The sequence below is a fragment of the Limulus polyphemus genome, unplaced genomic scaffold (genome assembly GCF_000517525.1).
Source record: "Limulus polyphemus unplaced genomic scaffold, Limulus_polyphemus-2.1.2 Scaffold1020, whole genome shotgun sequence".
NCBI lineage: Eukaryota > Metazoa > Arthropoda > Merostomata > Xiphosura > Limulidae > Limulus > Limulus polyphemus.
Window position 1 is genome coordinate 120584 of NW_013666630.1, and position 14816 is coordinate 135399.

At 34.9% G+C, this 14816-nt stretch overlaps 1 protein-coding gene across 1 annotated transcript in view; it reads left to right on the top strand.

Annotated features, from left to right (window-relative positions):
- Positions 1-11052, top strand: part of LOC106461726 (serine/threonine-protein kinase H1 homolog) — a 44857-nt gene extending 33805 nt beyond the window's left edge. Inside the window, exons 2-3 of the mRNA XM_013921575.2 lie at positions 7251-7570; positions 8974-11052. Of these exons, the coding sequence (XP_013777029.1) occupies positions 7251-7570; positions 8974-8977 (324 nt within the window). The 3' untranslated portion in view covers positions 8978-11052. The remainder of the gene's footprint in view (positions 1-7250; positions 7571-8973) is intronic.
- Positions 11053-14816: the final 3764 nt, after the last annotated feature.

The following is a 14816-nucleotide window of genomic DNA, read 5'->3' on the forward strand; positions in this document are numbered from 1 at the left end:
GTTAACAATTGGGTTTCCTATTGCTAGTTGTGAAAGGTCCTTCAGCAAGCTGAAATTAATTCTTACAGACTTCAGAACCTCAATGACTCAAGAACGACTTAGTAATTTCCTTCAGCAAGCGGAAATTAATTCTTACATACTTCAGAACCTCAATGACTCAAGAACGACATAGTAACTTGGCAATATTAAGTATTGAAAAAGACGTACTTAATACCTTAAATTTTGATAGTTTAATTGGTGCATTTGTAGTAGCAAAAGCACGACAAGTTCATATAATGTAACCATGAATATCAGAATGCTACCTGTACAGGATCTAGTTACGTATATGTACAGTGTTGTAAACTAATGAAATGTATTATTTGTAAACTTAAGTAGTATTTTATCAATCAGTTTTATAATCCACGTACACCACAAGTGACTGGCTTCTCATATAAAACAAGTTTCAAAACTAGGGATATAACAGAAATTTGTTCTGCATGCTTGAAAGATTACTCCTAGTTTTGTGACTTTGAACAATACTGGTTTACGAATTATGTATGTACACCTCGTAGGCTATACTTCCATCAGTTCCAGGTTTACAGTTGTGATATAGTGAGATGTTATATTGTGACTTTATTTTAGGCCCGTGTAAGGCGGTAATTAATTATTTATGTTATTGTCATTAAGTAGGTAATGAGTCACAAAACAAATAATCAAAACATTTCAGAGGTGGGAGCGCCAAAAGTGTCTTTGCCCCCGGGTGCTGAGAACCCTTGCTACGTCACTGGTTCTTATTCTATTTTAATTTATACGACACTGTGAGTGATACAGTGTTTGTTTCCACAAAATCAAGTCTTTCATTTGAACGTCGCTTTCAATTCGTTTTACAATTTGATTTCTCTCTCTCACTCTCTTGGTGGCAGCCTGCAGTTTAATAATGGTGCTCTTTTATCATTATTAGGTATTGAGCACTAGTTCGATAGATGCTTAGACTGGGTTACTTTTAATTAAGCATTACTGTTTAGGAAATGCCAAGCTATGCCTTACCTGAATCAAGGTCTGAAAATTCAAAGAAAACTTAATTTAAGATATTTTTTATTCACGCAAATAAGGTGGTCAAGCGTTTTAGCACTTGTATTGTTTTTTAGATCTAGATTTTTAATGATGTAATTAATAATATGACATGTACTTTAATAGCATTTCATGCATGTTCGGCAATTACAAACACAATTTATGTTTTGTTCCACATGTGATATTTACTAAATGACAGGAGTATCGCTAGTTTTTCCAACGCGTCTCAGGTTGACCATCTTTGTTATAAAACAGTTTCCTATAAAATAAACTCCTTTATGTGGATTTTACTGAAAAGCATTTAAGAGACTACATTTTGTTTTTAAATACCAAATTTTCTGTGTATCTCGTGCGTTTTCAGATCATAAATCTGTACATAGCTACTTAATAAAATACAAAGGGATGATAAACTTGCAAACTAAATCAGTCAAGAAAAATATCCTCTTATTATCTGCTGCTGCTTCTTCTGTGTGCAGAAGTTGTACTTTTTGTTTCTAAATCCGCAGACTGCTTGAGGCCCTATATGTGACATACAGTGATTTGAATTTGTTATTAGTGTGTGTCTAGAGATATTGAAGCTATTAATTTTGGTATGTTTTGTGTGTGTGAAATACAATTTCGTATAACATTGCGAAATTCTAAAACCAACAGATTTTAATACCCACTCAAACAGCACTCCAGTTTCTTAAAACATGTTTTCAATGTGTATTATTGAACATTTGTGTAATGACTTTTACCAGAAGAGCTGCTAAAATTTTACAATAATAACTACAATTAATAATGAATAACAGAAAACTACTTTTCTTCCTGTGATATTGAGAAAGTTAAGTGTCCTATTGGTGAATTAGCACTTCTGTATTTGGCCAATAACGAATAAGTAGATATATACAGGGTGGGGGGATAATAAGTTCTTGAGGGCACTAATAATACCCTTGAACCCTCTTTATGGGTAGCAGGGGTACCAAGCTCCGCTACCTTTAAGCTGCGAGATTTAAACGAATCACATTCGTTTAGACGTTCTGTTTTGGATGTTTAGAAACAAAGAAGAACATACTCAATAAGCTACAGTTCAAGACACTCGATAAACCAAACTCTTTGAACGTAGACTTTCTGTCTCCACCCTTGAAGAAGGATAATATGCCTCTCGAAAGCACTCAGGTTATCGGGTTTCTTATACTGTATTGGCCCGATGGCCCTTGTAACGTTTGGACATTCGTGATGTTGAAATTGTTTTCGAATACGTAAAATTGTGTTCATACGGAATTTATAATTACTTGAAAGTGCTATTAGCGACATCTAGTAGACATATAAAGTGCCATACGTGACTTCCATTCGTCGCGGATAAAATTTTATGTTGGATTGTAATTCATATAATTCTATATTACCCCTTTTCCCAGCAATGATGTGCACACACACACACACACACACACACATTCCTCTGGCTGGGAAAAGTTATTACTTGTAAGATTTTGCCTTGACATCTGTCCTTCAAAATAGATTTGTTACCCAGTGGGTGCGGCGTCATGTGGTTTAATAAGAAACAGATATATTTTTTATGAGGATTCAGCGCTCTCGTTTCCCTCTGTATTCGTTAGAATTGAGTGTCTGCGCACAATTCAGCCTAGAGGGGTTCAGTTTCAAATTTCACTGTTAGTGAATAGTTTCTTTATTAGTTGAAAATGATCATTCGAAAGAGGCTTGTGTGATCCGCATTGAATGGAAGAAAGACGTTCTTTATAGATTACGATAGTGGCATCAACGAAAATGAAGCCTTCTTCTTGATTGAAAACAATTACTTTCCTCGAGATGTAACACATATTTAACTGATTATCATGATTAAAACCTCATAACTGTGTAGTATGTTTTGTGTGTGTGTGCGTTTATATTTACCTTAAGCTACAGGCTGATCTGTAATTTGTAATTTAAAATTTTGGGTCATTGGCTGTCAGGACATTTTTTCTTTTTTATAGTTTCTTCATACCTTCATGAATATAGCAGCGTTCAGTTTATTATTAATAACAAGAATAAGATCTTACAAGTATGTGGCTTTGTAATAGAAATACTTGCTTTTTTTTTTTCTGGGACAGACACGTAAAAACTTAAAACGTGAATGGTTTTGTCACTTCTCAGTCCCACGGAGCTATTTAAGCCGGAAAAAAAGATAATTGGTTGAACTTTTGGGCATTGATTCTCTCATAACGTAACAGAGCTAAATCCGGGGTCCTACTGAATTTCTACCTGATGGAAGATCTGATGAATGTATTCAACGTATCGATGATGGTAATTTAGGTAATAATTTTGTTCTTGAACATAAAAAACGTTACGAGTCTTTTTAGAACGGTTGGGCAATAAGGCCTGTTCAAGGAAAACATATGGAAAAAGTATATTCATCGTTATATAGATGATGTGAAGCAAATGTATGATGATGGAAATGTAAGTGATGAAAAACGGTTTCTGGTCGCATACTTGATAAGTTGAAAATGAAATACCCCTCTGCATTGGGTCTACCATCTGAGATAGAGATTCGGCAATCAGCGCCTTCATTGCAAAAGAAAAAATTGCAGCAAATGGCCAACTTTCAACTCGTATACCGTTTCCAGGTGTGTTTTGAAATAACATCAATGAAAACATTGCACCAAAGGCATGCTATGCAGTGGTCCTGGAAAGATATGAGATGATAAAGGAGGCAACCCCATGAAAAAGTTAACTGATGAGAAGAAAATAAAAAGCAAGATCTGCCAAATCAAACAGAAAAAGAAGGAAAGGCAGGCAGCTAAAGGAAGAGCCCAAGGAGGTGTTTCATTATGAATTCTGTACTTGTTCGAAGGTCAACATAAGTATTCATCCCCCAAAACAACAAAATCGTAAACGAATTGTCATTTATTTGCATGTATTGTCATTTATTTTCATGAAAGAACGAGGGGAAAAACAAAAGAACAAGAAAATAAAAAGAAAAACGGCCTTGAAAAGGGGGTGCCCTTTTCCGGAAAATGTCGTCGAAATTGCAATTTTCAAACGATCATACAACTTCGAGTATTTATGCCTAAAAAAACACCCTTGAACATATTTTTCTCTGTTCTATTTTAGTACTAAATACCATATTTCAGTGTCGAAATTCCGCAGTTAACGTTCCGCAGAAATTGACAATATATCAGGAAATTTTGACACCCCGAGGTATGCATTGCGTGTTAAAAAAACAAAACAAAAAACACTTCATTGCACTGTTAGCATGGCGTACGTCAGAATTTTTCAAATTGATGAAGTAGTAATCTTTATTTTGCCAAATTAAAAATTCTTGACGTATTTAATATAAAAAAACGGTGGCATGGTCAAGACTTAATGCATTGTTTGTGTTTCTTGAGCTACTCGATCTTAAAATTCATGTTGGACTCAAAAATTTCGAAAAGCTTTATTAATAAATAAAAAAAATATAATAAGTATATTAAACGTCATTTAGAAGTTTCTCATCAAAGAAAGAAAATAAGCCCGCTCCCCAGTGGCATAGCGGTATGTCTGCGGACTTACAACACTATAATCGGGATTTGATACCCGTGGTGGGCAGACCACAGATAGCCCATTGTGTAGCTTTGTGCTTAATTACAAACAAAGAAAATAAACAGATATGAATTCCTTCTTTGATATGCCTCAAACATGAAGTTCCGCTTAAAGAAGCTCCCGAAATTTAAAAAGGAATTGGGAACGAAAAAAATGAGTTTGGTGAAGGTTTTTGTTGAATTAGATGATATTTTCGTCATCTTGGTATTCTCACCAATGTACATCTATTTTTTTTAAGATATTGATGCACTGAAAATGCATATATATATATATATATAAACGAAGCATATTTGAAAGTAATTTACTGTTTTGTAACATTGTCCTTTAAACAGATAAATTGTGAGGTGTTCCGCAATGTATGTTGTATTTAGTTAGTTTATTATCTTTGTATTAACAGTATTGCTGTCAATTATTGGAAAGTTCATGAAGCAGTATCGTCGTTGATGCATAGTATGGGAAAATTGTTAGTGTTGTCACAAAAGCATAAAGTACAGTCATAAATGTAGGTCAAATTTAGTTCAGGGCTTTGATTTACTACAGATAACAAGTGTCTTCGAATATAATGACCATTTGTCTGGAGGTTTTTTTCGTAGTTATTTTTTTTTAGTCAGCTCTAATCACATATGTTAAATAGCACAAAAAAATGTTGTTTCAACTTCTACGAAAAAGGCGAGTCTGTTTGTGGTATACGATACTTCTTGGGGTTGTTCTAACATAGTGTATTTTAATAACAATAAATATAGGCCTGTTGGTTTCTTATGCGTCTTTAAATATAAATCCAATTTCAATTTCATATGCACTCTAAACTTTTATCATAAAGGTTTGCTACGATCTCAGTTATAATGATTGTTTTATTTTCACGTGACCGATTCTGAGAAAAACTATCACAACCTCATGATAAATGTGACTTTGCTACAGAAAGTTTATAGCTGGTCACTTGAAGCTCTGAGCGGTAGATGGCACAAATGGCCGTATTGACTGCTAAATTCGAGCCTTGGAAATAGACGTTGAAACTACAAAAGGAAATCGGTTAAACTTGAATTAACTTATTCAGTGGGTTTTGTCAAGTATTATTGATTAAGAGGATTGGTTTCTGCTAATGTTAAGGGATATTATACGTGATACTTAACCCAGATCATCACCATCATATATATAAGAGCGAATGTCTCTCTCACTCTCTCTGTGGGTATGTTCTTATGCACGGCTACATCTCCAAACTCCGGGTGCAGATACAGTTTTGTGCGGGAAGTAACGGGCTATGTGTCCGCGATCTCAGATGCCAATATACCAATTTTTGGCAAACAAGACGACCAATTGGTCTCCAATTGAAAAGGTCGGATTTTTTTTTTAACGTGTGACCAAGAGGGCTATTATTTACGTTTCTTCTCTGTGTGAGGACTTCTCCTAATCATTTTATCCGTGATCAATTATGTGTTAAAACGATTTAAAAACTTCGTGGAACCTTCATTTGTTATCTTTCCCTCTCTCTCTTTTTCTTCTTAACTGAAAAAGTCTGGTGCTTTCTCTCGAACATGCACGCACTTCCTCAACTAAATAGGCTTGCTTCAGCCATATTTTTTTTGCTCTGCTTGCGTGTACTCGTGTAATCGCAAGAATCAGCTATACAATGACTTTACGAAAACGTTTGGTATGGGCAAATTTTCATTTACGTTGTGTTGCAACGAGGAGAGAGTAAATCAATTCTTCATTAAATGGAACGACAATAAAGTCAAAATACATTGCAAACGACACTTGATCACACAGCGGAAATCAGGACACCAAAATGTAGGGAATTTTGTTTTGACAACTTGATATGTTATGCAAAGCACATCCAAGAAGCAGGAACAATGTACTTTTTGATTAAAATAGCTTTAGCAAATTATTAGTTTTTCGCTCATTGTTATTGTTTGTAATCAAAATTATTTTTTTTGCAAGAAATCACTATTAATAAGGTTCATTTAATCAAAACAACTCGCGATAGTTAAAGCCATTTTCATCCGATCAACACCAGGTACTCGGCTAATCTATAATACACGATGAAAGAAACATCATTCCTACAGTTGCTTCCAAAACTAGAAAGATGAAGTAAAACATTTGACCTTTTACAATACAACTGAATGAATTTTGATAATATTCGGCTTTAATCTGCTGCTCTTTATATGGTATGGAAATGTGTGTACTAGATAACTCCAATAGCCAGATTCAGTCAAATAGCTAAAGCTCTTAAAAACAAAAAAATATCAAAATTATTATCAGCAAAGTACAGTTAAAATATAATTGGGTAATTATATGACTTTGGACATGAAAAAATCGCGAAAGTTTAAACACAAGTTGAGACACCGAACGTCAGTTCGTTTTCCATATATAAAAACCTCTAGAGTATGTTGCACTCCCATGCTTTAATTTAATTAATAAAAATGGAGATAGCATATCGCCATAAGAGAGTATATTTATTATATTGAAAAAAAACACATTTTGTCTTTATTTATATAGATGGATGTAAATAGCTATTGTTCAGCTTTGTTGTTTAATGTCGATTATTGTTGAATTGGCTATTATATTATATTTGCGACTTTAAAATACACGTTCACGTTTTGAAATGCTAGGTAAACATTTGTTTCATGATATGTTTGTTTTCTTAACAGGTCTGGGAAGAGGTTTCAGATAAAGCCAAAGATTTCGTTCGCGTTCTTCTCTTATGTGACCCTCAGCAACGACTGACGGCTGTTCAAGCATTGAAGCACCCGTGGATCGCCGAAGAGCCGGGAAGTCCGTCCTTGGGCCGTAGAAAATCCGCAACTCTGTCTGCACAGGGTCTTCGGTATACCGCTAGTCAGAAATCCGGGTCTGGGTGGTCAAGACGCTCTGGCAAGTCAGTTCAGTCCTTGCGTTCTGGACACCGTAGGGTAGAGGCTCAGCACCTAGAGGCGCTTCAAATGGATCCGGAAGTTGGAGGAATGATAAAGTAAGCATTTTTTAGAATGTATAGATTATTTATAAGTATTTATTCTATTCAGTTGGTGCTGTTATTTAGAGGCAAATATCGTCGGCATTGGGTTGAACTCGAGTAACATAAATGTGTAGTTTTCAAATTGTTTTGCAGCCTTATGTTATGTAATGGTTTTTTATTGAAATATTATGAAAATATAACTTCATTTAGTTTTAATTTGAACTAATTTCATTACCCAATGATGAGGATACGTTGAACGTCTAAATGTTACATCCTGTTTCATCCAAACAAAACAAGTTAGATTTAGCATCAAGCGATCTAGTAAGCATGGTTTTTCCCAGCCTGGATTATGTGAGTTTAATCACTGTGTATAACGGTAATTTGCAAATATTAATGAAATGGCATGTTGCCCCTCGTATGCAAGCCGTGATACCACCGAATACTTTTTTAGAGCATACATATTTGGTTTAAATCGAAAACCTGATCATAGGACAGTGCAATGTCTAATGGATAGATTATTGCTGAAGGCTTATGTTACATATATATTATTAACTGTGTAGATGTAAAGGACACAATATTTCTGTAAATGTGAAAGAAAAACAAACTCGTACAACAATGCTCTTAGGACAGCAGTAGGCTTCTTAGCTACATCCTAAAAGCCAAGCTAAAACAACGCTGATATCCGCAGCGTTAACGCTGTGGTTTCAAACGTGAACTCTTCGACTCAAAATACCATGCAGTGAAGCCGAATATAACTACTTGTACCATAATAATATATTTAACATGTTTTTGAAGTTAGTAAAGGCTCACGTCAAAAGTTCTGTATCTTTCTGCTACTCTTTGAAACCACCGGCAATTTTCATAAGAAATATGACCGACGAATCTGAAATTACAGTAATCGTATTCAGCCATATACCTGTAAAGTCCTCCGATGCAGTCATGGCTATTGTATGCTTAAAGGTGGAAAGTTTAACAAGGGGTGTGGCTCATAAGATTGACTTTGCCGACTCTGGCAGACGCTTTTTAAAATGGAAATATCGGTGTCGGGCAATAGTGCGTAATCCGATATGAGCACAGTATCAGAAGAAGGAAGTACTTTCATGGGCAGCACAGAATATTCTTCTTATAAACTGCGTTAATCCACAAATGAATATTGTAAGCTTTTATATTGGTTAAGAAATACGATTAAAAGTAACACAGTATAGATAACTTCAGTTTTACAGATATTGAATGTTTTCGATGTATTTATATTATAATTTTTTAAATATTTAATTGGGTAAACTTTGTTTACATAAGGACACTGAAAGTAGCTAAGGCTTGTTTGTTGAACAGGCTAGGATGCTTTGTTCATACTTGCACACATGTAGATCTCTATAGGTATGGTTTTATTCATTTTGTTTTGTTTGTTTCTCTTACAGGTAATTGGTTGAGTGGAACACATTGTAGTAATAATAAACAACAATTCACAGAGATTGGGTCACATTTGAAGCTAATGTCAGAAGTCAATAGTATCATGTATGATACTTTTTCTCCTGCTTGCTGTCTCTTCTAGTGTTCAATGTATTTGTAATCAGAATAAACATTTATAAATAGTTTTGATAATTTCATCACAGACATAAAGAGTTCAGAAAGATAATATAATGTTTAATATACTGATTAAAATGTTAATAAAGCATCTGCTGACAAATGAATGATCATTTTAACATTAATTTACCAGAAAGAGAGAAATATTTATTGTTTTGTAAAAACATTTAGAAAAGTAGAGATCATAAAAGTAAATAACATGATGTAATGTTTTACTATGATTTAAGATTTGGTAACTACCCAGTTATCTCCAACACCCAAAACTTATAGATGTAATTATTATGAGACTATTTGTCAGTCATTAAATATTTTGTTTTATATGTTTGTACATAAGAACTATTATTCAGATACAAAATATGTGTTTTTGAATGTATAATTTTATTTATAGGTTAAAAGAGAGATAGCTAAGGTGTGGATTATTATACATGAACTTATATTTTTCAGTCTGTTGATTTATGACAACTTAATCTTCCAATAATGATTAATTACTTTTTTTTATTATCTAAAGCATAATAAATAGACATTTTGTTTAAAATATAAAATTCTTTGTCCAGCAATTGTTTTTATAGATGAATATACGTTTTTCTCATTAACTAACTAACTATTAGTCATAAAATTCAGGGGTGTTGCCAGGAGGAGTTTCGACCACAAATAAACAGTTGCTTATGCTGCTAAAGGTTGTTGCATCTTGCTTTTGGTTTCAGCTTTGTTAAAAGCCTCTGTTATACACTAGAACATCATCAATGAATATTTATGTAGCATCTGGTTGGATTGTCATCATTGGCTAGTCTGTGGGGTAGATATTGAAGAGGACTGGCAAAAGTGTTGATGGTGATCCAGTCTGATTTCTAGCTTCCATACTTCATGATGCATCTTCTGATAGTTATTGCAGTTATGACCCACCCTACATTTGTTACACTGATGTCCATTCTGATCATTTTGTTGGTAAGAGTTGACAGCTGGACTCTATTGTAGGTATCTTATAGATAAGCTACTGTCATGGTGTTCTTACCAGTTTCAATTTTTCTATTGTATCAGTTATGAATTCAACAGCATTGATCCAGGTTGCTCTTCCACTGTGACAACCACCAAATAATGAAGGCAGTAGTGATTCATTCTGATATGCAAGCCTTTTAGCTACAGTTTTCTCTGGGTTTCTTGCCAGTAATCTTTTGTAGGACAATGATTTGATGGTTGAGATGAGATTGGATCTTCATGGGTTTTGGTAATGATATGTTAAAGGCATAGTCTGTATTTCAGTGATGATACCTGTTGCCCAGCTGCATTGATTCTTGAACACTAACTTAGCAAGTTGGCTTCTGTAAGATTCTTACACCATTAGGTCCTGGAGCTCCATCTTTAGATGTATTTACATCGCTTGTATCTCAACCAAGCGAATGATGCCTTCCATATTCACACATAGTTGTAGCTTGGATAGAAACTACTGTAACTTGGTCCTCTCCAACATGTCTCACTGGTTAATGTATCTGCACAGGAGGCCTTGGCATGATTTTTCATGTAGAATGGAGTGTTATCATTGTAGATTACTGACATGGCCATGTTTTTGGCTCCTGTTCCAGCTATAAGCTTGGAAAAGTACCAAAATGAAGTGCTTGTGAGATTGGTTCTGCAGTATGGTTCATTTCATTTCATGCTTTGAAGCTGATCACATGTACAGTGGACAGGCTCTATTCCATGCATTTCTTGCCTCCTCTGCACACACTGTCATGCCCTATGTGCATGAATTCTGTACAGGCAAATGCTTTTGTCAAATCATATTCTTGCCCAGATAAATCATTCGATTCTACATTTATGCTTAGGCAACTGGAACTGAACCCTCACAAGAAAATCCTGGCAACACCCATGAACATACTTTTTTGCAAAACATTAAATAAATAAAGATTGTCACATATTCTATTGCTAGAAGAAGCATCAAAAAAATTCATTTTAGGCGTAGTGAAATTTTTAAAAAAGGAATCAATACAAAGTTTCTAATCAGTTTTGTGGCATTAAATATTTGGTTTTGGTTATTAAAAATACTTCCTAATCTGAAGTCTACTCAGAAACAACAGAGAGCTCTATGTTTTTATTTGTTGTGTATATTATAAATGTTTACCAAATTTGTAAAATGGTATCTAATATTTCCTAATTTTTCTTGTGGATATAAACATTTTTCCGAAATGCTCCACACTTGTGTGTTTTGTAAAGAAAATGGAGAAGAGAATATGTTTTTGGTGTTTTTATAGGTTACTGCTATTATTTAAATTACTTGTCTGTAAATCAAATAACTTTTCTTTTTCAATTGTAAATTTTCTCTCAGGTTCAAGTAATACTACTTTAAGAAGCTTACCAAATGTATGTCATGGGAAGGATACTTTGTTACCATGTGCTTTTATGGTTATATGTATGTGTGTGAGTGAGAAAAAGAAAGAATTAGCATATCTTTCTGTGTATTAAGCCCCCTAAAACAAATGTATAATTTTATTTTTCTTTGTGTAAAATGACTTATGAATGTGAATATTTGAAATAAAAAATGAAACAATAAAGTGTATGTATATTGGCATGTATTGAGTTTGTACAACTGTATTCATTCAAACAAAATATTTGGCTGCAATGCAGAACATAAACAGGCATTTTCATTTTTAACTGCTGGTTCAAAAATTATTGTTAGAAGGATTTGGTTTTCCTATTTTTTATTAAAACATAATGAGAAAGTATCACTTCATATATTTAAAATATCCTTTATCTAACCTTTTGACAAGTATATACCCTACATGGAATCATTGTAGTTAAGTGTTAGAAGATATAGACCCCTAAAACTGAAATAATCCAAAGGAGTAGATCAAAATAAATCAATTTAATTTTAAAATAATTTCACTTACCAAGATTGAAGAAAATAATAGTACACGTTAAAGGCAGTGATACCTTATGAAGTTAAGTTAAAAGTTGAAGAAATTATTGATAACAAATTGCTAGTTACTTGAGTAAGGAAGCAGGTTATGCCAATATAATAATAATAATAGGCAAACAATGATTTATAAGCATAAGGAGTTTTATTAATGGTGGAACATACTACATGTTACAACAGAACATACTCTGTTTTTTTCAGGTATGATCTGTACAAAAAATAAAAATCTTGGCAGATATTTATGTAGAAAATCGCTCGGAGTTTGCTGGGAACTTCAGGAGACAACCGGGCTGGTCAGAAATATCCTATTTCTCTTCGACCTGCACATGGGAGAAGAGTATGGTTATACTTGTGAGTTCATAGATTTTGGACAGAAGTTGAACTTGGCTTTGTGAAGGTTGAGTGTGGTAAACTGGAAAAGGTTGGTGTCGCTTGTTGGAGTGAATGCCTCCAGATAGCGGTCGTCTTCTTCTCGTTATACAACAGCCTGTCTGTTTGTGTGTGTGTGTTGGGGGGGGGGGGTTACCCCAAGAAAACTCACTTTCACTGATGAGGCACAGTGTTCTACCTGACCAGTGCCCGAAGAAACCAGAAAATAAAAAGGTGTCTTGAAGATAGAAAGGGAGGAAGGATTACTGAACGTACGTGGGATTGTCAGCATTATTTAACTAGTGCAGGAAGGTTTCCTTCTTGAGGGAAAGGCAGAATGGTGGATTTAGGTTTAAGGGGGTTCTATCAATCGGGTTTTCGTTACTGGTGGAAAGATATTGGGAAAAAAGGATAACGTGTTGCGCATTTTGTAGGTAGATTGATGGCTGGAAGACGGAAGGTCAAAGACACTTGTGTGACCAGTTAATCTACCAGGTCATGCCGGTTTGGAGTGAATGTGTGCTTGAATTCCTTTGTGAATGGGCGATTTTGAGTGTGCGATCTAGTGTTTCTGAATTTTCGTGTAATGTTTCTGTGTCTTGTGTTTCTTGTTCGTTAGAGAGTATTATGTGTCGTTGGTAGCAGACTTACTTGGGCTGGTTATTGGTAGATGTGGTTTTCGAAGAGGCCTTTCAGCTTCGAAGTGAAATGAATAGAAAAAGCACCAGTGGGAATGAATGTATTTACTGTTTGTTTCGAGGTGGTGACAACTTTCATGAAGTGTGACGAATTTCTTGTTTTCCTTCAGATGATCCGGTAAACTGCACGTATTTTGGTATCTTTTTCTAGAGCTTGATGTATCTATTCAGTGGTAATAAATTGGTCTACTCTTTTTATTTCAATCGTGGAAGGTGTTTAGTTTAAAGGAGAGGTTTGAGAATATGTTTATTCTCCTTCGCTCGCCCCCTGTGAAATTTGTTTTATTAAACTAAAGTCCCCAATTTCTCGGGGAGAAAAGTCGTTAGGTGGACTGTCGATGATGACTAGTGGCGTTGACATCGTCTCAGCTCGAGAAAATATCAAATGGTATGACCTGTACTATCGAATTGAATCTTGACAGTAATTTCGGCTTGTAAACTTTTCCAGAAAGGAGAAGACAACCGGGGATGCTCAGAAACTTTCAGCCTATCTTCACCCCCCTAACGAAGGGTTGATTTGTGGTGCGGATGGGTGTACTCGAAAGTATGGAGAAATGATGAAAAGTTGTTGATTGTTGAAAGTGGTCTTCCGAGCTGGAGAGTTGCGAAAAAGGAGATGGAGCAGGTGAAGATTGCTGGACGGGCCAAGACTCGTGACGAGGCAAGCCAGTTCCAAGAGAGGAAACAAGAAAAAGCCGAGAAAACCCACTTTTACTGGTCAAGCGCTGTATGATATGTGCAAAGCAATACAGGGTTTATATATAGTTTCAAAGACAAAAGTTAAAAGGATTAAATATGACGGAAATTATGTCAGTATGTGAGAGTATTATAGGTAAAGGTCATGTCTGACCAAGTGTATGGGCGATGAATAGACATTGCCCAATACGGCTGATTTTGTTAGGGCCATAATCACGCTTTAGAAAGAGATCGTTTGCAATGATGATTCCTATAGTTTCTAAAGTATATTTTTCTTTTTTAGCTTTAGTTTGGTGTGGGAGAAGAATTTCATCACAAAGTATTTTGTGACCTATTTTAAATTGATATGTTAAAGCATATATCTGAAATTGACCTCTACACATGTGACCTTGGTGTTCTTTGCGTTCTATTTCTGGTCCGGCATGGCCAGATGGTTAGGGCGCTCGACTCGCAATCTGCGGGTTTGAATCCCCGTGCCACCAAACATACCCGCCCTGCTAGACGTGGGGGCGTTATAATGTTACGGTCAATCCCACTGTTCGTTGGTAAAATTTTAGCCCAAGAGTTAGCGTTACACTGCTAAATTAGGGACGGCTAGCGAAGATAGCCCTCGTATAGCTTTGCGCGAAATTCAAAACTAACAAACAAACAAGCTTCCTATTTCTAAGGAACGTAACGTTAGTCCTATGTATTTCTTTCCACATTCACATGGGATACTATTTTTGCCTTTTGTTTGTTCCTTTAGTGGGGATTCTTTCGGGTTAGGTAGTAAGGTGTTAATCTTATGTAAAGGTTTGAATACAGTTCTTACATCAATGTTGAAATTACTAAAAAGGCTAGTAATTTCATTGGCCGTTTCTAGCATAATATGGAGTGAAACAATTTTTTTATGTTGTTGATTGGTGAAAGGTTAGAGTTAGCATAATATTTTTTACTATTTTGAAGTTTAATAAAATCCTATTTAGTTTCTAAATCCAACGCAACAATTTGTGGAAAGTTGGATATT